This window comes from Serinus canaria, chromosome 3, assembly GCF_022539315.1.
Source record: "Serinus canaria isolate serCan28SL12 chromosome 3, serCan2020, whole genome shotgun sequence".
NCBI lineage: Eukaryota > Metazoa > Chordata > Aves > Passeriformes > Fringillidae > Serinus > Serinus canaria.
The window spans coordinates 805841-832483 of NC_066316.1; the positions used below are offsets into that span (position 1 = coordinate 805841).

At 46.1% G+C, this 26643-nt stretch overlaps 1 protein-coding gene across 7 annotated transcripts in view; it reads right to left on the reverse strand.

The window, feature by feature from the left end:
* The window catches only part of PLCB4 (phospholipase C beta 4), a 185577-nt gene that overhangs the window by 42029 nt on the left and 116905 nt on the right, over positions 1–26643 (reverse strand). For 4 of the 7 annotated variants that reach the window (XM_050972619.1, XM_030235819.2, XM_030235818.2 and 1 more), the window contains 14 exons: positions 23515–23596; positions 22725–22825; positions 22035–22092; positions 17325–17433; positions 15876–16086; positions 15198–15291; positions 14629–14708; positions 14096–14180; positions 7622–7712; positions 6446–6541; positions 5283–5383; positions 3580–3615; positions 899–1040; positions 156–240 (listed from right to left, as the gene is read on the reverse strand). In XM_050972619.1, coding sequence (XP_050828576.1) covers positions 156–240; positions 899–1040; positions 3580–3615; positions 5283–5383; positions 6446–6541; positions 7622–7712; positions 14096–14180; positions 14629–14708; positions 15198–15291; positions 15876–16086; positions 17325–17433; positions 22035–22092; positions 22725–22825; positions 23515–23596 — 1371 coding nt within the window. Of the gene's footprint in view, positions 1–155; positions 241–898; positions 1041–3579; positions 3616–5282; positions 5384–6445; positions 6542–7621; positions 7713–10968; positions 11054–11501; positions 11582–12062; positions 12157–14095; positions 14181–14628; positions 14709–15197; positions 15292–15875; positions 16087–17324; positions 17434–22034; positions 22093–22724; positions 22826–23514; positions 23597–26643 lie in introns of all 7 variants that reach the window. The other 3 variants (XM_050972618.1, XM_050972616.1, XM_050972617.1) reach the window with 3 other exon arrangements.

Consider the following 26643-nt stretch of genomic DNA (forward strand, 5'->3'; position numbering starts at 1 on the left):
CACATTCAAGTCCCACTATCAAATCTCACTATCCAATCTCCCTATTTCTCCTTGCAGGAGGTAGCAGAAATGCCCCCTTTCCCTCTGCAGCCATGCAGCACTGAATGCACAAAGGTGCACTGGCAGGAAAGGGGGCTGAGGAGGTGAAAGGATACTTCACAAACTCAATGGCATGAGTCTTCAAGTAGCCCAGTCCCACAGACTCGTTGAAGGAGGACATGTTATGGTGAATATTACGTTCTAGAAAGAAAAGACAAGACATTTTAAAACACCTCTGTAATGACAAATCCCAACATAAAATCATGCACTATAGCAGCAGGACACAGCAGGTTTTGGTCTCTTTCCCCATTATCTATTACTCATAGAATCAAATTATAGTGATAAGAAATTTCACAGAATCCAATTACAGCGATGAGAAATTTCATAGCGTTTCTGACTCGCTTCTCTGTTTCTCTCCTTGGGAAATCAACAACATTTTCCTTTTTTGTTTAGGACAACATTGTCATTCAGAGCCTGCGCTGTGTGGCAGATAAGGCAAACCAACATGATAAATAGTCTGGTGTGCAGTATCAGCTCACTGCTGCCCACTGTGACAGCTGGGCTCACCTAACTGCAGAGAGAGATGAACTAAAAAGAACATTTCATTGGGAAGGCCCACAGAATAGAACCAACCTCAACAGCTTCCTACTCTCCCAGTAACTGAGTGACTCCATGTGGATGACTAATGGAATGACATGCTAACTCCACTTATCCAAGGAAACAGGTCTACAAACATACTGATGATGGTCATTAAACTAGAAAAGTCTTATGCCTTTATTTCTAAATTCAGGAAATGTAGAGATTAAAAAACTACCTAGGTTAAGCAAATACTTGTATTTCATTCAACCTTTTATGTTACCTTCTGCTACATCGAAACCTTGAAATTTTACAGGCTGAGCATAGTTGACCATTGTTGATAAATATGGATGTATATTGGTTGTGGCACCTACATATTTGTAAGATGCCATCCACGCTTGTTCGTCTTCCACAGTTACTAAACCCTGGAAACACATCAAAAAGAACAATCACCATTTCTGGCTGCAAACACTGCTGCTGGGTTTTTCAAAGGTGGGACATAACTATAAGCCAAATCTGCAGAAGGTTAAAGACAGTGCAAATTAATTCAAGAAAAGTGGAAGTTCAGTGTCACAAGGTAAACTTTATTTTCTTGCTGATATAAGACTCTCAGTGTTACAGGATGCATGCAAGAGGGCTGATGATAGAAGAGCTCCTAAGCAGTGGGTAAATATTACATGAAGTTAGTAGGATAACACTGGGATAAAAGATAAATATTCCAACAGCCTGAACAATGCCGGGAGCTAATGATCCATCTTTGTCAAATAAATTCCAAAAAGTGTGATTTAATATGCATTTTCTGATCAAAACTGTGTGTGCTTGGCACTCAGTAGAACTTCCTCACCATCAAAACACAAATGGGTTCCACTATTAATCTTTCCTAGCAGAAGCAAACAAAAATGTAGGAACCACAGCCTTCACTGGACAAGAAGATGTCACAAGACTGACAAGAGACACAGCATCAAGTTCATATTCTTATCCACCTCAACTGATAAAAACCTGAATCCATCACCTATATAAACATGTACTTTATTTATAACTGAACTGAGAGTTTCCTACAAGTATCTGATCTACTAGAAACCCACATCAGGAGACACTTTTAATTGACTCTACCTGTCCAATATTTGCCTTTCCCTAAACCAGTCTGAAACATTCTTTTCACTGAAATGATAAAAGAAAACAAATATCTCTGTCAAGCTAAGCAATCTCTGCAAATCCATCATGTTTTTCCCACTCATGCATTTTTGGTTGTTCTCCTACCAGAAGATCTGCCTGTAGGGTGACAGTGACCTCCTGTGGGAAGTACAAAGTGAATTCCAACAGTCAGACTGCAGCTCAGTGTTTGTTCCTCACTGACTCAGGACACAGTCAGGAAGAGGAAGCTGTCCCAAGCCCTTTCTGGGCTTGGAGGAACATGCAGCTCCCAGAACCTGCACTCCTGCAGCTCATTCACTGCCTGAGGTGGGAGACTACAGGAAAAGGGAACCCACTAACCAGGAATGATGGCACCTCTGCCTGCCAGGGGTGCAGGCACATCCCAGGAATGAAACCCACGTGAGCTGGAGCCATTTATACCTTGCTGGGAGACGATTACAGTCACAAGGAACACAATTTTGTGACTGCCCAGAATGACTGAGCTAGCAGAATGAGTCCAGGTACACACTGTTGTATGTGCATTTTGGACTGCATTAACCTTCCAGCAGCCCATGAAATCCAACTGACCCACATTGTAATGCTGGTCATCAGGGCTCAACCCAAGTGCTTTTCAGAAATGGGCATGTTGAGCTTTCACAGATCTGATCCCAAGATATGCCCACAGCACATCCCTGTGCTAGGAGCAAGCAGGTTTTTTTTTGGGGTTTTTTTTGTTACTTGGTCAATAGATGTTTATAGAGCTTAGGTCAAATTCAGGCCAAATTTACTCACTGAAACCAATTCTTTTCAGTTCTTAACTTCTGAAAGGCCATTGACATGAGCAGAACTGACCACCCACCTCCTAAAACCCAGGGCTCCTTGAAGTGCCTGCTGCTGACTGCTCAGAACAGCTAATCCTGACTGTCCTGATCCACCCACACCCACAAGCAAAGGAGCCCCGGGGAAAAGGGAGCCCCAGGACTGAGGTGCCTCAGTGCCAGGCAATGGCACCCTGCAGGGGCAGCCCTGTGCCTGCAGCAGTGACACTTTGGCTCACAGACAATGCACCAGCCACTGGTTTTACCTGACTCCCCTGCAGAACCCCAATTCTTACAGTAGGGCTATAATCTGCACTGTTCACAACTGTAAAACTGAGTTAAGAAAGGGGCAAGGATGGAATGTTTCCTAAAGTCTGCAGAAACAAAGGGATGGTTAGAGCAGCACAGGAGCCTTGGAGGGGATAGAGAGACAAGGGGCAAAGTCGATCTCCATGTGGTTTACACCTCCCCACCCCTCAAGAAAAGAAGCAGAACTCACTCAGAAGACAACACAGACTGAAACAAAGTGTGGTTATGAACAGGAGCAGCTGGAATGAGACAAGAGGAGGAGGAGGAGAGTGGAAAGAGGTGGGAAGAGTCTTACAGAAGGGATTCCTGGGAGAAGATAAATGCAGAAGTTCCAAGGGAAAGCAAAAGGAAGAAAGAGAGAGGAAAACAAAGTGTAGTCAGGGCAAGGGCAGAGGAAAGGTCAAGCAGGGATGATACATCTCAGCACCATTCAGAGAACAGCTTTCCCAGAGCATGAGACCAGATACTCCTAAGCAGGCAAAGGTCATGCACTCCTGTCTGTACCCAGGTTCTCTGACAGCCCTGACCCCAGCACAAAAGCACAGCAGAAGAACCCCTAGAGGACAAGAGGAAATAGAGTCACTGTCAAAAAAGGTGTGCTGAAAACTGAGCATAAAATTGTTAACCCACTGAAAATGCATGGTAAGTAATATGCATGTTATATATAAAGCAATAAAATAAACTACATTACATCCTGTGTCACCTTTTTATTGTTTTCTTGCTCAGAATCTTCAACAGCCTGAGGGAAAAAAAATATATATACATTACCCAAAGAAAAAACAATGGGAAACACTCACAGTAAGGAGAAAAAGATCCTCAAAAAACGAATGCATTTAGCAAAAAATAAACCCTTTTTCACCTTCCTGCAAGGCTCATCTGTTCCACACACTTTCAAAAATTTGTGTTCTATTCCAAATTTGGGTACACAAGATCTGAAACTCAGCCAGGGCAATAGGATGAAGGATGCCAGACAGTTAAACCAGAGCTATCACTAGATGCTGGGGACAGGAAGCTTCAGAGAAGAATGAAAGAATAACACACCCAGATAAAGATACCACAATAAAGATCGTCTGATCTGGATGTGCAAACCGCCAGGCTCTGAAAACTGAGGGTAAAGAGTGCTGTAAACTGTGCTTGAAATGCCCACACTGGAGAAGGCCTGTCCCAAGGTGTTTTTTGCAATGCAGCAGCCTGGTGCCTGCCTTCAGTCACAAGCTACCAGCACTGAGAATCTCAGATCAGAGCTGTCTTGGCACTGAGTGTGCACTCCTGCAGGATAAAGATCAAGTCACTGATCAGCAAAGGAGCAGAGAAGGTACCCAAGGACACCTGCTGAGGATGAGCAACTAATCTGGAAACAAACAAACAAAAATCCTCAAAACAACAACAACAACAAAGCCCCATCCAACCAAAACAGCCCAAAACCTTCAGGTAGTTAAGAGCAGGGACTCAGGGAATGCAAAGAAGTGAAATGATGCTGCAGTGGGAGGATCCAGAGAAGGGCAGAGGAAGCAAAGCTGATGGCTGAAGAGCTGCCAGAGGCAGGGCTGATGGCTCTGCTGCTGCTGCACACACACTGCTGTGTTCCACTCCTACACTTCTGTCTGCAGAAAGATCCAAAGCAAACCAAGGAGGAGGGAAGAAGTGGAAGAAGTGGCCAGAGCACTGGAGTGGCAGAGGAACATGATCTGCTAAGGTACCCCAGCCCTCAAGGTGGGCTCTGCTCTGCAGCAAGCAGCACTAATGCCCCCAGTGCCAGAGCAGCTGAGCTCTGAATTCCAACATCCTGGATCTCATTTCCATCAATAATATTCAAGTGACTGCTGGCTGCCATGGCCAGGTATGAGTGGAATACAGAGAACCTTTCCCTGGCTGCCTGAGAGAGCCCCTGCCACAAGCCCACTGGGAATTACTGCCCTGCTTTGCCTTTGTGCTGGAGGTGGAAGAGAGAGCCCACCCCAAGGGCTAGCCAATGCACATGCTGCAGGAGAAGCCTGCAGGGAACACGGAGTGCAGCCCTGCCAAAGTACTCTGGCAAGGAAGCTGATGTTCCACCTCCTCCTGGGATTCTGCACCTGGGATGCCAAGTGAAACACCAGAGGCTGGAGCAGGGAATGGTTTGCTGCCTTTAACTGGGATTTCTGCTGAAATCCTGCACTGTACACTGCTCCCTGCACAAGATTCTGCTTCCTCAATGAGTGCATATCCTACCTGAACCAGGGGAGGGGGCTTCTGGCTACAAAGCTTTGTGTTCTCACTAACCCAAAGGTGAGGGGCACTGGTGAAGATCTCAGGTTGGAATCTTGGGACAAGTGCTCTGGTGTCTCCACAAGGCAGAGTGCCTTTTGCAGCAACCTCCATGGGAAGTTTTCATTACAATATATATATATAAAGAAGCAATCCCACCTTTTTGACACTGATGGCAACAGCTTCTTTTTGACTGTAATCATCTACAGTAAGGTCACTTCCAAACTTGTACTCAGGATGAGCTTCCTCTTCCTGGTCAGCTGCACAGAAAACAAAAAGGATCAGTGCAGAACCCACAGCAGCTGCTGGTTTCTTTGCAAGGCATGAAAAAAATGACAGTTGAATGCACAGGTTTGGGTGGGGCACGTTTTAAAAACAGGACTAAAATCCAGGTATTAGATTTCTAAGAGTTAGTTAACAGTTTCCAAGTGCAGTAAATTACAACTAAGGCCTGAGATGGTTAGTAAGAGAAATTTTATTTGCTGTATTTTTGAAGTAATCAGTATTTTGCCTAGAAAAGGTGTTAAAAAATAGCCAATAGCCTTGGGAAATAACAGGAACTGGAGACAGAGTTCTTTAAATAATGATCTAAGAAGATGCCAGTGGCCAGGCTAGAGTGCATTGTCAGGCTCCTTGTGTGCCCCCACTACAGGGAATTGTTCTCATCTGCTTTTAAGGTGACTTTCCATTAGAACCTACAGTACTCAAAGCTAAAAAGCAAAGGGGAAAAAAAGTCAGAGAAATGAGGAGCAGGTGGCAGGCTAAAGCTGGGACAGTCACTGTGACACAGGGCACAGGCCAGGCCTGGCTTCAGACACTGGCAGGTGGGGTATGATTTACACCTTCTGAAGGTGCACATCTCAAACACACGGGGGGATCTCACCCTAAATACTTGTATTTTTATCTGCTGGCCACATCACTGGCTCAGAGCTGCACATTTACACTGAGGATGACTGAGGTTTGGCAAGAAAAATCCTTCCCTCATTTTATCCTTACACAGCACCATCAGTAATCCCCTCTGATGCTGACCCAAGTGCTCAACACTGACAATTGGTGTTCCCAAAGCAAGAACAAACCTCCTTAGTCTCTCTCTCCCAGACAGAATGAAAACCTGATTTGGCTGGTGCTCTAACACAACTTCTGAGCAGTAAATGGATGGTAAAATGGTCTGGGGAGAGGTGGCAAGGCTGGGCTCTGTACAGATGGCCCTGAGGGCTCTGAGCCCAGAGCTGCTGCTGCCACAGAGCACAGGTCAAAGGGAAAGGAGCACCCAGGGATCTGCCACAGGCAAGGTCTGAGAGCCTTCTCCAGGAAATCCTCACCACTTTCTATTTCCTCTTCATTATCATCCTCCAGGATATTTACAGGAGCAGCAGTTTCCCCAGCCTCCATCATCTTCTTCAGAGCATCAAGCTGTTCTGCTCACGAAAAATGAAATTAAATTAGTGGTGACATGAACAGTTGGTAGCACAAAGAAATGCAAGAGAACCATCACAAGTGATTCCCTGCTCCTCAGATCACTCTGTTTAATGAGTCCTCTGGCTTTTCAGCTGGTAATAAATTTTACAGAGTAAGTAGCACCAATCAGCACAGACTTGTTAGACCTGAAAAGTGGTCAGAAAGGGCTGTGCCCAAAGCCCACTGAAGGGAAGGAAAATCCTTCACAGAAGCACAGAAACAGGCAGGGAAAGGCCTCTGATGCAGCCAAGCTCTGCCTGAACCATCACTTTTGTCAAGCAGAGTGGCTGAGTGCCACAGCCAGTCCTTCCTTAGCCTCCTCCAGGGACAGGGACTCTCCCCCTCCCTGGGCAGCCCATCCCAAGGTCTAACCACCCCTAAATTCCCAGAGACTCAAAGGTCTCTGAGCAAGCCATTACTCCCTCTCAGGAGAGCCAGACAGCCTCCCCAGTGCCTGATCCTGCAGGGGAGGCAGTGCCTGGGTTTGCAGCTGGGCTCCCAGGGGCACTGCAGCCAGCCAGGAGGGGCACAGCCATGTGTCACTGCAGCCAGTGCAAGGCCTGGGGGCTTATCTTGGAATGGAGAAGGAGCAGGGCTTATCCTTACAGCCATGCTGGCAACTAATACAGCAACACTACTGTCACTGAAAGGAGATAAACATCACAACTGGCACAACAGCCAGAGGAGCAATTTGAAATTCCATTTCTCTTCATGCTTATCCTGGGAGAACACAGCAATGCAAACAGGCTGGTGTCAGCAGGGCTGACAGGAGACTCTATCTGCCTCACATTGCAGCTCAACCAGCAGTCTGATAAAAGTGCCAGGATTACATTTCTGGGGCTGGCTGTGCCTGTGCAGCATGCTGATATCAAGGCCTAGACTGGCACTCACAGGAAACACAAGGGCAAACCAAATGTTATTTACATATAGCTCCTATTCTTCCAGCACTAAGGTACAAACAATCTGGAAACTTTGGTAACCAAGTCTGCTTGCAGAGATCTGGACTTTTGTTTATTTAGTATTTGACAAACATTACTTACTCTTTTCTACTTCAGGTTTCAGCCTTTTATTCTTGATGAGAATCTTTCTTTTGAGGTCATTGGGAGATGGTAAGGCTTTCCCTTGCTCAAGCTGTAAAACAATTCAAAGAAAATGCTCAGTAACAATGACAGCCCTTTGGCCTCTGTCCCTGTTTGGGATCTGGGTTTAGGGCAGCAACCCCAAGGGGCAGTGAAGGAGCAGTGCCAGCTCAGGCACAGCAGCAGGCTGTGTGACTGCAGGTCCACAGCCTGCTCTCCTCTCCTTCCCTGGGCCAGGGGGAAGCTGTGCTCAGCTGAAGCTGCTGGATAAGCCAGCACTCAGGTCTCCAGCCTGTGCCAGCCTCAGCTGCACTGCTCTGAACGTTTTCCCCCCTCTCCTGCCTAGCAGGGGCATGGATGTGACCTGCACCTCCTCTCAGAGCAATTCCTGCTCCCTCCCTCCCTCCCTGTGGCTCACACAGCCCAAGGCACAGCTCAGCCTGTTATCATCTGATCTCTAAATAAGTCACTTTTTATGGTGCCCTGGAGCTGCAGCAACCCACCTGGAGAGTGGAATGGACTGGCACCAGGGCATGGAAAACTACCCAGTCCTCAGCCTGGTCATGGGGACTGGCTTGGCCAGCAGGGTCACAAATACAGCACTTCCCAAAGGCCAAGGGGACACACACATACACACACTTAGAAGTATTAACAAAAGTTCCACTTTGGGGAAGGAGAAAAAAATCCTATTCAGAAAAGAGGAAAAGTATGAAATGCTCTGATTTAAGCCCCATCACATCACTGAGGATAACAGAGATTTGGGTAAGGTGATTAGCACCCTCCCCACCTCAGGCTTGCTAAGAATTTTTCCAGAGAGTTGCTGGTATAATCACGGAATATTCTCTGTTGGAAGGGACCCACAAGGATCATTGAGCCCATCTCTCATACAGAGACTAACCCACAACCTGGCATTCTTAGCACAAGAACAGACTGGGGTTTCCAGCAAAGCCCAAATGATTCAGGAGCAGAAGGTATTTCCATAAATAGTGACAATTCTTAGAACTATTCAGATATTCTGATCTCTTAATCCAAATCTGAGCTAGAGAGAAGCAGCACTCCAGAAGAATAAAGCACCACGAATTGAAACCAAATAAAAGCAGCACAGGTGACAAATGACAGGCCAGAAAAAAAACCTAAAAGACAAAGCAAAACCAAAAAAACCCCACCATATCAACCCAGCCCCAGGGGAATGGGTGGAAACCTCCTTGTGGGAGGGCAAGGGTCCTGCCCAGCACCCAGGCAGGGAGGCTGAGCAGGGTGGGTGAGCACACTTGCTCTGACAGCACTGGGGCTGGAACTGCCCTGGATGTGGAACAGCCTTGGATGTGGAACTGAACTGCCCTGGAGGTGGAACTGCCTTGGATGTGGAACTGAACTGCCCTGGACGTGGAACTGTTCTGGATGTGGAACTGCCCTCGATGTGGAACTGCCCTCGATGTGGAACTGCCCTCGATGTGGAACTGCCCTGGAGGTGGAACTGCCCTGGACGTGGAACTGTCCTGGATGTGGAACTGTTCTGGATGTGGAACTGTTCTGGATGTGGAACTGCCCTGGAGGTGGAACAGCCTTGGATGTGGAACTGAACTGCCCTGGATGTGGAACTGTTCTGGATGTGGAACTGTTCTGGATGTGGAACTGCCCTGGAGGTGGAACTCTGCCTGGCTGTGTAATGTAACTCCACTAGATGTCAGTGCTGCAGAGCTCATCTCTGCCGGGCTGCATTCCCACACAGGGCCACCCTTGGATGCCCGTTGGGACCAACATTTGATTTTACTTTAAACCAAACCTGCCCCAGCCGAGTGCCAAGTCTCTCCTAGCCTGCCTCCCCCAGGCTCTGGCCCAGGTTTTCAGCTCCAAGCTCCTGCCAAGGGCACTTGCCCAGAGCTGCTCCTGCCATCTCTGCAGTTTGCCTTGTGAGCAGCTGGGGACTGAACCCCACGAGGAGGAGAGGACACAGAATGCAGGGGGGGCTCAGCTGTGCTGCAGAGCACAGGCAGCTGAGGCTAAACTCTGGGCCCTGAGGCATGGCAGCCTTTGGGCAGCCCTGATTTAGCCTCCCCAGAGAGCTGCTGGGAGCTCTCTTGCTGTGAGGGATGTGTCAGTGTGCTGGGAACCTTGCAGGGAACACTGCAGATTCAGTTCTTTGGGATGCACTTTTCACAGAATTCTCACAGAATGACCAGGTTGGGAGAGACCTTCAGATCACTGAGTCCAGCCCAGCCCCAACCCCTCAGCTGGCACCCAGTGCCACATCCAGGCTTTGTTAAACACCCCCAGGGATGGGGACTCCACCACCCCCCTGGGTAGATAATTCCAGAACTTTATCACCTTTCTGCAATAAACTATTCCCTAATATCCAACTTCTATTTCCCTCAATGGAGCCTGAGGCTGTGTGCTCAGTCCTGTCAGTGCTGCCTGGGGAAAGAGCCCAGCCCCCTGCCCACAGCCCCCTTTCAGGAGCTGCAGAGTGGTGGTGAGGTCCAAGCTGCCATCCAGCAAACCCTGTGTGCTGCTGGCCCTGCAGGGAGAGGCAGGAAAAGCAAAGCTCCAGGGCTGCCATGCCAGGAGCCCCTCCCTGCAAGGGAAGGCTGGGTCCTTGCTGCTGGGGAGCAGCAGGGAGCCCCAGCAGGCTCTGGGGGATGGCTGGCACACAGAGCCCATGCCAGGGAGCAGGAAGGCTCTGCAGGAGGGGCAGCCAGCACTGTGTAACAAGGTGCTAAGTCTCAAATCCTGTGTCTGTGAAGGGGTGCCTGCTGTTAGCTCCTGCCATGCAGGACAGTGGAGAGCATGCCTGCTGCAGTGCACTCCACAGCCCAAGGGAGACTGCAGGGACTCCTGGGGCTCCACTGAATTCTTACTGCACCACTGGGGCACCCAGAGCGCAGGGCCTGACCCAGAGCATGAAACATGGGACACTGTGCAGCTGAAAGAAGAGGCTTCCTCAGCTGAGACCCAGCAATTCATAAGTAATTGTTACAATTAATTGTTTTTGAACAGTGACTGGGAATTTCAGAGCGAGGAATGACCTGCAAAGCCAATGCATGTGGTGTGGTTTATGTGGGGCTGATATTACATCCCACACCAAGGGGGTTCCCCAGGCTGCCTGCCAGAGCCCTGCACAGAAGAGATGAAACAAATCAGATAAAGACAAGTTTGTACCAGAAAGCACAGCCACCCCAAAGCACTAGTCACTTCTGAAAGCACAGCACTGGCAGTGAACAGCACTAAAGGTGATGTGGGCTCAGTTTATCATCTCTTTTAAATAAAACTAACACAAAGAATAGAGAGACTGGCACAATATAACATACTGGATGTGTTTCTAGAGGCTGCTTCAACAGGAGATCTCCAAAAAGATCTTCACAGTATTTTGACATCTTGTACTGTTGATATTTGCTGGAAAAGATTATGCCAGTTAATTTTTAAATGTAAAAAAGAAATCACTATCACTCAGCACAAAAGAATAATGCTAAGTAATGGAGACATCCCCAATTATATACTGCCCACTTTGTCTGAACTGAGAAGTATTACTTTACTGTAATTATACTGTCAATAAAAGTCTATTATTTGACATAGATGAATTTAACGAGACCAAAAGAGTGGAATAACTGAATCTCACACAGCTAATGGAACATCCAAATACATTTCACAGCTTTGTCACAGATAAAAACATTGCCACTATTAAGCTACATAAAGATTGATTAGTATATTAATGATATATTAAGTGACATCCAGTATGCCTGCACACCCCCCCAGTTTTCAAGTATCATATCATAGTGTTTTAAACTATATCATCTCTCTCAGACAATGCACAACTTAAAAATTAACAGTGGGCACTACACACCTGCAGTGATTTTCAAATGAAAGAATGACAGGGTACTCTGATGTAACAAATGCTGTTTCCTTAATGGCTTGAATTACATCCTGCAAAAAAGCAACAACAGGATGCCAGTCAGAATGGATCTAATTAAAAACATAATCAAAGGGGTTTTTTATTATCCACCCCACCCTGAGAAGCACAGGGATGTCTTACATGTGCAAACAAAGAGAGAGGCAGAAAGAACCCTGTGCTCTGATGGCAGCCACCAGTGGGGAACTCCTACTCCCACAGGAACTCCTGCACCTCCAGGCCCTTCCCACAGTGAGGAACTCCTCAGACCACAAAGACATTTACTCTGTGCTGCAAAGGGCCCCAGGCTGTGAAGGAGTGGGGCAAGAGCAGAGAGCCTGCTCCCTGCAGGTTCTGTGGGAAGGCAGATGGAGCACAGGGTGGGTGGTGCAGGTCAGGAAAGGGCCCCAAAGGCTGGGCCAGCATCCCTGCCCCTGCCAGTGCATCCCAGTGTGAGGAGGGGAGGCTGCCCTGCCTGCCCTCCCCTGGGCTCTGCTGCCAGGTGCAGGGTGTTACCTTGAAAAGGATGTCTGTGCACATTGCTTTCCCATGGGTTATTATTGGCTCTTGGTCTTCACCTTTGCCATCCCAACAGTCCAGCTCCACACACCTGAGGGTCCAGGAAAGAAACTTAGTTTTTATTCCAGCTGAGCTACCTGGGACATGTTTTAGCAGTGATGGTCAGAGCAGCAAGTTGCAAATGAGTTTTGGGCATTGCAAACCCTTCCTAAGCTGTACATGTGCTATTTTATAACTCTGGAAATACCACCTTAAATATGGCATTGTGAGTCAGTATATTCTCATCTGGACAAGAATGTCTTTAGCACTGAGCCACTCTTCTTATTCTCCTTCTACTAAGTCAAGAAATTAGGCAGGAAATCATAAGTTCCCTGATTCTCATTAACATACAAACTTTGTCACTGTAAAGCAGAAAGCCCTCTGCAATTCTTCAGCTGTCATTCTGAGATCAAACTTCTGCTAACTTTCTCACAAACTCTCCTTCTATCATTTCTACATTCCTCTGCCTGGAATTGCTTTTGTGAGAAAAACAAATTCTTAAACAAACACATGTGTTTTCATTTGCCACACCAACACATTTACACATTCAATTGTACAAGATCTCAACACCAAGGCACATTATGCACTACTTTGCCCAGAGCTGCTCCTGCCATCTCTGCAGTTTGCCTTGTGAGCAGCTGGGGACTGAACCCCACGAGGAGGAGAGGACACAGAATGCAGGGGGGGCTCAGCAGTGCTGCAGAGCACAGGCAGCTGAGGCTAAACTCTGGGCCCTGAGGCATGGCAGCCTTTGGGCAGCCCTGATTTAGCCTCCCCAGAGAGCTGCTGGGAGCTCTCTTGTTGTGAGGGACATGTCAGCGTGCTGGGAACCTTGCAGGGGACACTGCAGATTCAGTTCTTTGGGATGCACTTTTCACAGAACTCACACAGAGTGACCAGGCTGGGAGAGACCTTCAGATCACTGAGTCCAGCCCAGCCCCAACCCCTCAGCTGGCACCCAGTGCCACATCCAGGCTTTGTTAAACACCCCCAGGGATGGGGACTCCACCACCCCCCTGGGTAGATAATTCCAGAACTTTATCACCTTTCTGCAATAAACTATTCCCTAATATCCAACCTGTATTTCCTTCAATGGAGCCTGAGGCTGTGTGCTGAGTTCTGTCAGTGCTGCCTGGGGAAAGAGCCCAGCCCCCTGCCCACAGCCCCCTTTCAGGAGCTGCAGGGTGGTGGTGAGGTCCAAGGCTGCCACCCAGCAAACCCTGTGTGCTGCTGGCCCTGCAGGGAGAGGCAGGAAAAGCACAGCTCCAGGGCTGCCATGCCAGGAGCCCCTCCCTGCAAGGGAAGGCTGGGTCCTTGCTGCAGGACCAGCATCCCCCCCAGCAGGCTCTGGGGGATGGCTGGCACACAGAGCCCATGCCAGGGAGCAGGAAGGCTCTGCAGGAGGGGCAGCCAGCACTGTGTAACAAGTCTCAAATCCCTGTCTGTGAAGGGGTGCCTGCTGTTAGCTCCTGCCATGCAGGACAGTGCATTCCACAGCCCAAGGGAGACTGCAGGGACTGCTGGGGCTCCACTGAATTCTTACTGCACCACTGGGGCCACCCAGAGCACAGGGCCTGACCCAGAGCATGAAACATGGGACACTGTGCAGCTGAAAGAGGTTTCCTCAGCTGAGACCCAGCAATTGATCAGTAATTATTACAATTAATTGTTTCTGAACAGTGACTGGCAATTTCAGAGCGAGGCATGACCTGCAAAGCCAATACATGTGGTGTGGTTTATGTGGGGCTGATATTACATCCCACACCAAGGGGGTTCCCCAGGCTGCCTGCCAGAGCCCTGCACAGAAGAGATGAAACAAATCAGATAAAGACAAGTTTGTACCAGAAAGCACAGCCACCCTACAGCACTAGTCACTTCTGAAAGCACAGCACTGGCAGTGAACAGCACTAAAGGTGATGTGGGCTCAGTTTATCATCTCTTTTAAATAAAACTAACACAAAGAATAGAGAGACTGGCACAATATAACATACTGGATGTGTTTCTAGAGGCTGCTTCAACAGGAGATCTCCAAAAAGATCTTCACAGTATTTTGACATCTTGTACTGTTGATATTTGCTGGAAAAGATTATGCCAGTTAATTTTTAAATGTAAAAAAGAAATCACTATCACTCAGCACAAAAGAATAATGCTAAGTAATGGAGACATCCCCAATTATATACTGCCCACTTTGTCTGAACTGAGAAGTATTACTTTACTGTAATTATACTGTCAATAAAAGTCTATTATTTGACATAGATGAATTTAACGAGACCAAAAGAGTGGAATAACTGAATCTCACACAGCTAATGGAACATCCAAATACATTTCACAGCTTTGTCACAGATAAAAACATTGCCACTATTAAGCTACATAAAGATTGATTAGTATATTAATGATATATTAAGTGACATCCAGTATGCCTGCACACCCCCCCAGTTTTCAAGTATCATATCATAGTGTTTTAAACTATATCATCTCTCTCAGACAATGCACAACTTAAAAATTAGCAGTGGGCACTACACACCTGCAGTGATTTTCAAATGAAAGAATGACAGGGTACTCTGATGTAACAAATGCTGTTTCCTTAATGGCTTGAATTACATCCTGCAAAAAAGCAACAACAGGATGCCAGTCAGAATGGATCTAATTAAAAACATAATCAAAGGGGTTTTTTATTATCCACCCCGCCCTGAGAAGCACAGGGACGTCTTACAGGTGCAAACAAAGAGAGAGCAGAAAGAACCCTGTGCTCTGATGGCAGCTCCACCCACAGCCACCAGTGGGAACTCCTACTCCCACAGGAACTCCTGCACCTCCAGGCCCTTCCCACAGTGAGGAACTCCTCAGACCACCAAGACATTTACTCTGTGCTGCAAAGGGCCCCAGGCTGTGAAGGAGTGGAGCAAGAGCAGAGCCTGCTCCCTGCAGGTTCTGTGGGAAGGCAGATGGAGCACAGGGAGGGTGGTGCAGGTCAGGAAAGGGCCCCAAAGCCTGGGCCAGCATCCCTGCCCCTGCCAGTGCATCCCAGTGTGAGGAGGGGAGGCTGCCCTGCTTGCCCTCCCCTGGGCTCTGCTGCCAGGTGCAGGGGCTTACCTTGAAAAGGATGTCTGTGCACATTGCTTTCCCATGGGTTATTATTGGCTCTTGGTCTTCACCTTTGCCATCCCAACAGTCCAGCTCCACACACCTGAGGGTCCAGGAAAGAAACTTAGTTTTTATTCCAGCTGAGCTACCTGGGACATGTTTTAGCAGTGATGGTCAGAGCAGCAAGTTGCAAATGAGTTTTGGGCATTGCAAACCCTTCCTAAGCTGTACATGTGCTATTTTATAACTCTGGAAATACCACCTTAAATATGGCATTGTGAGTCAGTATATTCTCATCTGGACAAGAATGTCTTTAGCACTGAGCCACTCTTCTTATTCTCCTTCTACTAAGTCAAGAAATTAGGCAGGAAATCATAAGTTCCCTGATTCTCATTAACATCCAAACTTTGTTACTGTAAAGCAGAAAGCCCTCTGCAATTCTTCAGCTGTCATTCTGAGATCAAACTTCTGCTAACTTTCTCACAAACTCTCCTTCTATCCTTTCTACATTCCTCTGCCTGGAATTGCTTTTGTGAGAAAAACAAATTCTTAAACAAACACATGTGTTTTCATTTGCCACACCAACACATTTACACATTCAATTGTACAAGATCTCAACACCAAGGCACATTATGCACTACTTTAAAGCATTAGATTCACAAATATGGATTATCTCCTGCTTCCAACCTGCATCCAGCCAAAAGCACTTGTCTGTACATCTCCACTGAAGACTTGCCCCCAAACTGCCTGCCTGTTAGATAGGTATTGTGAGAGGAGCTGATGAAGTAGTGAGCCAGAGGATGGTCCATCTCCTGGTACAGCTCCAAACGGTCCAGGAACACGGGGGCATTCTCATCTGACATCAGGTACCTGCAGAAGCCATCACTGGAGATGACACCTGCAGGAACAAGGAGCCAAGGTGAGTGACTGCAGCAGCACAGGCTCCACAGGGCTCCAACAGCTCCCAGAGCAGGGGCTGCAGCCCAGAACTGCTGTGTACACAGGTCCTGCCAGCCAGCAGCTCTGCCCCTCCTCTGCTGCAGGACGCTGTGCAAAATGTGCCTTTATGTTCCCAGACTGAAAGCAGGGCCCACCAGCTCCCACCTGAGGCACAGCAGGAGGGGAAGAAGGCAAACAGGCAGTGACACTTCCTCAGAACAGTCCCAGCAGTTGTGGTCTCTGGGACTTTGGAGTCAGGGGCTGTGAGCTGGCCTGGAGCAGGTCCTGTGCCCCTTCCTGCCCCCTGCACAGTCAGTGCTGGCTACAGCCCTGTCACCCTGCAGAGCCTGCTCCCCACTGGCACACAGGGAGTGAGAGTCTCTGCAGTGCTCCATTCACACAGCAGGGAAATCTACACCACCTTCCAGTCTGCTCTTTGAAACACATGGTCATACCTTGGTGAAAACAGACCTACAGTGAACATGGCACAGACAGCAATTCAGAACACACCATTCATAACACCTCTCCCTTATCTGTCTGCTGGTCTATGCCTATAATAAAGTATAAAAAATACAAATTAAGGGGTAACTTTTAATGAAACCACATTAGGAATAATTAGTATGGCAATACCAGTTTTAAAGAGGCCAAGAGTCTGGAAAATGAAAATGATCTGTGACAGGGAAGAAGGGATTAGTCACAAAGAGCTGCTGCAGGGAATGGTCACCTGGCCCTAATTTTGACATTGCTTTCTCTGAAGTCATTTATGAGCACTCAGCTATTGTTAAGGCAAGGTTGCAGCAGTCCTATTTTTATTTTCTTTAAGTCTATTTTTCTCTTACAGAGAGAAGTGGAGTGATCCCAGTTTCCATTCTACTTCTAACTTTCTGAAAAAAACCCAAAACCCTAATGGAGCTTAAATTTTCTGTGCTTAGTGTCAGCCAGGGGTGACCTGCTCCAGAATGTTTTACTCAAGCCCCCTCAGCCGATCCTGAGTATGAAAGAAAGGGGGTTAAAAATAATCTGATTTTGAAGGGGAGGTATTTTTTCCAGCAGATCACTTCCCTGGTCCAGCACCCTCCACAAGTGCTTGTCCCCACACCACAGGGACTGCAAACTCCCTTTTAAAAACCCGAATGCCTCAGAACAAACTCCCCAAACGCCCAAACCCAGTGACCTCTGAATTCCCTCCCCATTTACCTTTCCTCTTCAAGTCTTCATCTGGCTCATAAGTCTCAATTATCTGCATTGCTCTTTTTGTGTCATAAAAGGGAAACAAAATTTCATTGAGCCGAGGATCTCGTTGGTGCTAAGGTGAGAAAACAAGGGAGTTCAGCAAAACAAGACAGTGCATGGCCACCACCCAAGAGCATTTCATTACTGCAGATGAGAAAGAAAGAAGTGGACATTAAAAAAAAAAAAAAAAGGCAGCCCTAAAATGTTCAGATTGTTCAACAGCAACTTCAGCATTAGGTAGAAAATGAGCTTTATCTTTCATAAGGAACCTAGGCAGTTTGATCACTAAAATATTTTAAAAAAGAAAAATCCAATGTAATCATCTAACTGGTCTTGCTTATTCATGAAATAATGACTGCACATGGAATCTGTGCAAATGAGATGTTGAAAACAAATAGCTAAATGTCCCTTTGTCAATTCTCTCTCTCATCCTTCTTTTGCAAAGTGACAGACTTGACTGGTGGCACTGTAATCACCTCTGCAAAAATGCAAGTCTATCTACAGCTAAAGCAAAAAAGTAAAATAAAGCTATAGTGTGAATGCAGAATTTGAAATTTGAGTTGAGAAATATGCAAGTACTGGATGATTATTTGTGAATTGTGGAAACACTGTGGTTTTAGCTATTCAAAAACCAGCATAGGTTCTTGGAATAAATATGCACAAGAATTTCACAGCATCATCTCTTATTTCACAAGAATTTGTAATATTAGGATTTTATAATATATGTCACGTTTAGGGGCAATTTAGCAGTGGTTTCTAACAGACTAATAAAATTCACAATTTGTATGCTTTCACTTTGTAGTGTGCTATGTAACTTTGGTTTTTTCTCCATGCTGGATCAGAGCTGCACACTGTGTCCCTGATTCTCCATCAAAAGAAAATTAAAACCAGAATTAACAGACTAGTGGCACGTAAGCAGATGCAACAAAACAAAGAAATAAATCTGACTCTGAAAACACTCTTTTACCCCAGAAGGTGCACAGTTTCCAAGCTTTAGTTTCAGCAGAATTCAGAGATGAAGAGGCCACCCCCATGTTGGCAGTCAATAATTTGGAGTGACAGGATGGTGTTGACATGGCTTACACAGCATTTGCTGTAATTCCTTATGTGGAAACTTTTAAAACAATTTTTCTTTTCCCATAAGAAAAGTAATATCCAATCCAATCTCTTTTCTTACAACCATCCCACCGGTGCATGTGCTTAATTAACTCCAAGAAATTACAACCAATGCCAGGTCAATCATGCAGTTAGGGAGGGGTGGCTCAGGGGATGTGCTGGCAGTCTGCAGCCCCCAAACACAGCAGGGCTGTGCAGGCCAGAGGGGCTGTGGGCACACCAGGAACACTCAGCTCAAACACCACAGAGAGCAGATGGAGGCAGGACACACCAACACCACCACAACACCGCATGCAACAGCTCCAGGTGACAAATGACAAGGCTTTACATCCCCAGTGACAACACAGCACCTCAGAAAGTGGCCAGAAAGAGTGGGGAAGGCTCTCTGCTCCAGAAAAGGGCTCTTCCCCACTCACTTTCTTCTACAGTTAGTAATGAGCAAACAGAAGAAAATAAATGGGATAAAGCAAAAAGTCTCCTCTTGAGAAAAAGTCCCAGAGTTATCAGAAGGAGCTGAGAGCAAAGTGCTCTTCCAGTAGCAGTGATCACTGCTCATTAGTGATCCTCCAGTGGAACAGAAGGGGATCCTCATGTTCAATTTGGTTAAAAAATAGAGTTGGCAACTGATAAAGATTTCCTTTTAAAAGTGATAATGCTCTCCAGTGTTCCGTGGGGAAACATTCTGCACCCCAAAACCTGGTGGCATAGGAAACCTGTGTTTTGTTTTCACCAAAACTCCAAGTGTGAAATTGCATCTCAAAAAAAAACCACAGCCAGGATGAATTGTGTACCTGCACCAAAGCTGTGTTTGGCTGTTCTGGCTGCCCTGGCACACAGGGCACCCCTGCAGCAGGCACTCCCAGGCAGGTGAGATGAACTGACTGGAACAGGGGAGAAAGGGTGCCCAGAGGTTTGCAAAGAGAGCAAAGCTCACTCAGCCTGCCCAGCCCCTGGGAGTGGGCACACACTGGCACACAGCCCTTCAAAGTGTGCCAAAAGCAGCTCTGCTAAAACCACACCTGCCCTGGCCATGGTGAGAAGCTCCTTCTGGGGAGATGAGCACCTGGGGGATGGAAAGAGGGAACTGGGAACAGGAAAGGATCTCCCCATACCTCCCTCCCAAAGAGTGGATGAGTAGGGGTCAGACACTGAAAATTCCATTTGAAGTGTTGCTTGCCTCACTACTTTACTGCTGTAAATGTACTGCAGGAGCAAATCTCAGTGAGAGTGATTTCAGCCCCTTTTCTACTATATTTCCTTTTTCATTTTTTTCCAAAATCTGACTTTAAAAATAGGAGATCTAGACAAAATACTCAGTGCACGACAACAATTAAGTTTCTATAAACTTCCCAGCAGCTTTAATACTGAAGCACAATTAAATCATCTGTCAGCCAGCAGCATTTAAAAGCCAAACAGAGACAGGAGTTTGGAGAACCTCCAGGAAAGCTGCTGACTCTCCTCTCATCCCCAGAACATACCCTTGTGCTCTCTTAAAAACCCATAACACTTAGAGCTTCTGCAGCATGCCTTGGAGGTTACTTCAAAACCATTTCAGCTCAAGAGGCTCATCAAGAGTTGCTCTGCCAAGTGGCTCCCCTCTCCCATGCAATGACAAGAACCTTTTTATACTCCCAGCATTAGACACCACTGCTAATTGCAGCGCTGGCCAGCAGCCAAGGGACAGAAATGATCCCTCCAGGAGGCACATTCTGGGTTCTTTTGTGCCTTTCAAATGATGGCCAAAACTTTAAACCCTGTTTGGAGACCAGAAGACCTCCAACACAGACCAAAGGCATCGCTTGCAGTCACCAGAATAAATGTTCTCCCCTAGAAAAAACACTTGAGTAATTTATCCCAGCTCTGGTCCTGCACCAAAGGGGCCCACCACAGGACTGCCAACTGCAAAATGTATTTTGCCAATATGAATGCAGTCCACAAGAAGCATTTTCCCCCAATACTACCTATAAATTTCCCCAATACTACCTATATTTGCCTATATAAAATAACGTTTCTAATTCTGTAAAAAGAACTGCTAAAGTCACACAAAATTGAGAGCACAGCAACTCAACCTTAATTTTTCTATCAGTTACTGGAGGTAGGGGGTTCTTACTAATGCTGGCAGCTTTTCTTCAGAAGTTTGGGCTCCAAGGAGCTACACTTTATTTTAAAATTGATCTCTAATTGTTTTAGTTTAAAGATGAAGCAGTAATTCAGCTGAGAATGAAGGGTGACATAAAGAAATCCAAAGCTAAGGTGGTTTACAGTGGGGATGGGGCTGTGCTTCAAGCAGTAAAGGCACCTAGCACCACTGGGGGCTGAGGTGCTTCCAAGGATCATTTCTGATTTAAATCACACCACTGTTCTTTCTGTCCCCAGTGCACAAGCAAAGATGTCAAGCCCTGACTCTGAGCCCAGCCCTGCAAACATGCAGACACTGAATTGTGGAAGTAGCTGTGATAAAAGGATGTCTCACAGCAGTAGGATTAAGCCTTGCCAACAGACAGCAACTGAAGCCCCACGTATGTAACCCCAATTATGGAATCAAGCTGTTAATCTTCTCTCTCTCCTTTTTGAATACCCTTTCTATAAGTAATTCAGGTTTAGTGAAGAGTAAGGCACATGTTCTGTACTGAAACATAAAATGATATCTAAATTTGATATAGAGGGAACTTACAGCTTGGATCTTCAGACTGAAGTATCAATATTCATGTATATATATATGAACATATATACAATTGAACCATAACTAGTAAAACAATTGTAGATGGAGAGATTTTTTTTTTTGGAAATGCACCTAAAAATGTCAGATAGCAAGGCTGGCAGCTTCCCATGTTCAGGATGACAATAATCTCCTGGTACAAAACCAAGAGGGATGTGTCTGCTTTCCATGGGTGTGCTCTTGTCAAACCCACATACTGCATTTCTTGCTGGAATGGCAAATGAGGCAGTTTTCTATACTCACTATGCTCTAGGAATAGAAAAGAGCCCAGCCCACACTGTTTATTGAACTACTTCACACACTTGTGATGCTTTTAAGAAATACTAAATACTTCTGCCAACAACTGCAAACTGGAAATACAGCAATAAAAATATTTCCTCCTATTCTGCACACGTGGTATTTTAAAAATCATATACAAACTCTTAAAATACCCTCTAAGCTCTTAGATGTGTAACAATTGAAATAATGCTGCTGAGGAGAATCAAATCCCTGTTTATAAACACCTCCTTCAGTTCTTCTACTATTCTTGAAGGACTAGTAGATATATTTAGCTGGGCCTACAGGTAAGATAACTGCAATCCAATTCTGGGTGTATTTTAGTGGAAGGACCAGCATAAACAGCATAAAACCACAGGACACACACACCACCACACAGCCACAAGGAACAGGAGGTGCAGCTGCAAGGCCAGGGGTAGCAGGCAGAGGAGCACAGGGCTGAGCTGATTTTGCCCCGGGATGTTCCCCCAGTGGAAGATCAGCAGGTCAGAAGCACAGCACACGAGGGCACGGGGCATGCAATGGGAAGGCTGGGGTGGGAGTTAATGTATGAAAAAGCTTACTTCATTTAGAAAGCTCACTAATTGGTCTACCGTTAAATAATCAGTTTTGTCTCCATTGCTGAAAAGGAATTTATTAGAGAATGTGAGTTTTTGTACACCAGGCTACAGCAGGCATGATTTACATGTTGACATTGCTGATACTTTTAAACCACCTCCTATTTTCTACTTGAATGTAGCTGTATAATCTCAGAATGAACAGGCACAGAACACATGCTAACTGCCTGAGCTTGGCACATATCTCCCACAACATATCCTCCTATCCCTGAACAAACAGCACATCATAAAACAACACAAATAAGCCCTCCAGCTGAGAATAAACTGGGTCAAGAAACTTTTAAAACTTCAAATTTCTTACTTAATTTAATTAGTTCACATACTGTGTTAATCACCTAAAGGAGCAAGTTAAAAATTACAGTAGTTAGTAAAGCCAATGCAAAAACGAAAAAAAAAGTTCCAGGTGCTTCCTTTAACTCATGTAAAAGTTGCTCTAAAATACAGAGTGAACTTTTACATTACCAGGCTGAGAAGGGAGGGAGGGGTAGAACATAGACTGGAGCTAGTTCTAAAGTACTGCTGGTGCTACCAGGATTCAAGGGTAGACAAAATTTACAGTGTTCTGTCACTATTAGTTATGGACTAAAAATACAACAAAATGTCTTTGAAGCAAGATGATATGAAATCTGAACTTACATCTTCTTAAAGAGGTCCTCTATGTCAGTTCGGGGACATATCTTTTGGGTAAGCTCATAGAATTTCTCATAAGTAAAAGCTGCAGGCTCAATTTCATCATTCTGCAACGAAATGCAAAGGTACATTTACTCAGACAAGAGAGCTTAAGTGCTCCTTCCCAAGAGAGTATCTTATATCAGAAAAAAGCAGCTGAGAACTGGTTTAGCTCCCTCCCAGGTAGAAATCTACCTGGTTTCTGTTGTAGTCTCTCAAAGTAACTCTAAGTTCATCTTTATCCTAGATCTGTTAGATGTGCTTGTATTCTAACCTCACACTAACGGTAATTCTACAGAAACACAGAGCTAGAAAACAATCTGTTTTTCTTCTGAAGCTTAAAAAAACCCACAAACAATCCAAACCCAAAAAGTTCAAGCGATCCCCTCGCTGGGGCTCCCACTGCAAGGGGGACAGAGCTGGGGAGCAGCTCTGCAAAGGAGGGGAGCAAAGAACAGCAGGGCTCCCAGAAATTCAACCAAACAATCCAGTCCATGCATATTTTGTACTTAGCATAAATGAACAAAAGGTAGTTTGTGACAGAATCGAAGGGAAGCCTCCTCTAGGAGGTTTAAGGAGCTCTGTGTCATACAGCTTTAATTACATTTTGGCTCTAGTAAACAACCTCCAGCGATTAGTCAGGAACAGGCACTAGGCACGCTTTTTGTGATGCAAATGACTTCGATTACAGCTCCAAAGGTGAATGAGTCATCACCTTACTGGTACACAAAAGCACTTATTCACAGCCACGAAATACCTTTCCGCTGGGAAGACCCAATTCCTTCAGTGCCTGAAAGATCACTTTCTCTGTTTTACCTGATGCAAAGGTTCTGGTTATGCTAAAACAAAAAAAGAGAAATGTCAGTCATTTTTAAACAATCAGCTCTCTCTCGCTTTCAGTGCCAGCCCTTTCCTTGGCTGCAGCTGAGAATGGAAGCAGTTCCAAGTAGGAGTGCAGTGGAGAAGTGCTCGGAGCTGCAGAGAGCAGCCCTGCTCTGGCTGGAAACACACCAGAATCATGAGCTGCGAACAGAACACAGGAGGGTTTTCCCCAGAGCCGTGCAATGCACTGCTCTGTTTGCTGTTTAAGCTGGCTGCTGGTAGCAGAGAGTGCTCCCAAAGCAGCAGGTTCTGCAGGGAGCAGACCCCCGGTCACTGCTGCGGTGCCCTCCCTCCCAGCCAGGCTCTGCACTGTGCCCACAGGCACGGGGGGCTGCTCCCAAGGGCTGCTCCCTCCCTGCTCCCTTCTCGCAAATCCCAGTCCCTGAGCAGGGCTCCCTGAGCTCACAGCCAGCCAGAACAACACCACAGTGCCTGTCCCAGCCACGCTGCACACACAGAAACCCTCTCAGCTGCCCCTGAACATCCCACCAAGCTGATCAGCACCCTGCTCCTTCCCAAAGCACGGCTGGTTTCGCTTGGAATGAGACCAACCCCACAGAAGTGCAGCTCTTTGGGGTGGTTAACAGGAGAGGGTCTATTTCTGATTCCTTCTGAGAAGAGGCAGAATCACCCCTGGGTCTGGAGGGGGGATCCAAACCTGGCAGTTCTCCTGCTTCTGTCAGGGCTTGAGCTGGAATGCTGAGACCCACAACCCCTTGACTGTGGTGTCCTCATCTGGAGAGAGACCCTTGAGTCTGCATCCAAGATGTGTTCTAACAAAGGCTGTACACTGGGAAATGCTCAGTGGCTGCTGGGAAGAACGTGCTGCTCTTCATCATCAAGTGAGACAAACATTTGCTGAGACTTTTAGTCAATCTCATGCATAATAAATAATTTCACTTGGCAAGAGACGTGAAACAAATTGTGGCTGCTCTTTGTTGCCATAGCAATCATGGTTGTTTTATTCTCCAAAACACTCTAAACTGCCTATGTAAATATTTTCATACTAATAAAATTAAGATCAGGAAGTGGAAATAGCTAAATGATAAAAAAATATTCTAACAAAACTTAGCCATGTTTTCCTTCTTACTGGGTCCTTACAACAGTTAGATTTCTAGGTCCCTATTTAGGCATCTAAGTTGGCTGTTTAATTTTCCAAAGCTGATAAGTACCAAGACATTTTCACTAAAATATAGACTGAGTTTAACTTTAGGCACTTGTTTCCTAAAAAATTCCTCAGGCAACTATTTTTTCTGCTAATTCTAAACCACAGAGTAATGTTAGCTCTACAATTTACAACTTATTTCCAGCCCTGTAAATTTCTATGTCTTTTGCAATGAATTGGACTCCAGTAATAAATGTCCTGTAAAACATCTAATATTGGTCTAAGCAATTAATCAGATATGTGCCAAAATTCCATGGCTGCAGGGAACTTACTTTTGATGCCAAATGTATTTTTTTATTTCTCAAAAGCTGACAGCAGCACAGCAGTAATTTGTAATGACAGCAGCAGTGTAGAGAAGATTGCAAGAATCAAAAAAAGATTGTAAAAATACAGCGTGACACGTTCATTTTGCCAAGGCCATTGCAAATGAACCTGCTTTTCCTTCTGTCAGAAGAGACTTCATCCTGGCAGATTTACATTCATCTGGACACCTGCAGGTGTTTACTCCTCGTGCTCCACCTGCAGTGCTCTGGGGCTCCTGCTAACATGCCAGTGCACCACCTCTGGGACGGAGGGATATGGCTCTGCTGTGCTTGCTGATGGATTAAATGACTTGGTTACTTCTGACCTGCAGCACTTTCCAGCCATCACCTCAAAAACCAAGCCAGCACCACCTGTGGAAATCAATCTTCTACCATGGAACTGATCAGTTGGGCTTGACCTGCCTACACTGTCCAGGAAATGATCTAACTTTGATTTCCAACCAACACTGAAGCATTGCAACAGATTTCTTCCAGACACTCTGGAGTAACTGATATGAAACACACTTAAAAAAACTCTACTTTGAAATTAACTTAATTAAACTAATGAAAAACAGATTTAAGGTTCATTTGTCATAGTTTAGCTCTTTCTTTTTTACCATGTTTTTTCATAGGTGGAACCTAAACTTGCTTGAACTCTTTCAAATGTAGTGATACAAAGGGAGAAGCCCAGTCAGAGCAAAGCCAATTTCTAACCAGGCTCCAGATGAGCAGGTGCAACTCACTCACACAGAAAATATATTTTCTGCCAGCAGAAAGTTGAAGAAACCAAGTAGATTTTTTTTTCCTTACAAAGGCTGACCTGTTTGTTCATCTGTTACAGCAGTGTTAAAATCTGAACATACAAAACATCTGAGAAATGCCATGCCTTTGCAAGAGCTGTAAATGTAATTCTAGACTCAGACTGCTAAAATCTACCAAAGCCCAAAAGGCAAACCTGCTGCTCTCCTGAGGCTTTCACACTGCTCACTGCCAGGGCTTCTCCTCTCCCACTCACAGCACATCAACAGCAACAGACACACTAAAACCCAAAAGTGCCCTGAGAAAAATCGGTGTGACTGCAGCTCCCAGCTGCACAGCCAAGGGGTCAGGGATATTTATGGCACCAACCACCACCAGCCTGAGCAGTGACACCTCCTCAAGGCTCATCACTCCCTGTGGGGAATGTGACAGATGCAAAATGTGTTTCAAACTTGGGAGGAAATGCAAGGAGCTCTGATTTTGCAGGTGAGGGTTTTCCCCTGGGTGTTCTACTGCACCTCTGTGTAAAAATGAAGTACAGGTGGGTCTTGTGATACACATTCCTGTGGCTGGGGGGTCTGCTCCTGAGAGAGAAACCCTCCCATCTGTATTCCCTGAGCTACAGCCACTGCTCCAGGAGCCCCTGGCAGCAGCAGGAGGAGGAGGAGGAAGCAGGGCTGAATCCAGAACAGTGGATTTAAAACAGGCAAAAGGGAAAGATCAGCTGGAGGGGAAGCACCCTGGTTTAAAGCAGTGCAGGAGGCACTGGGGCAGCAAA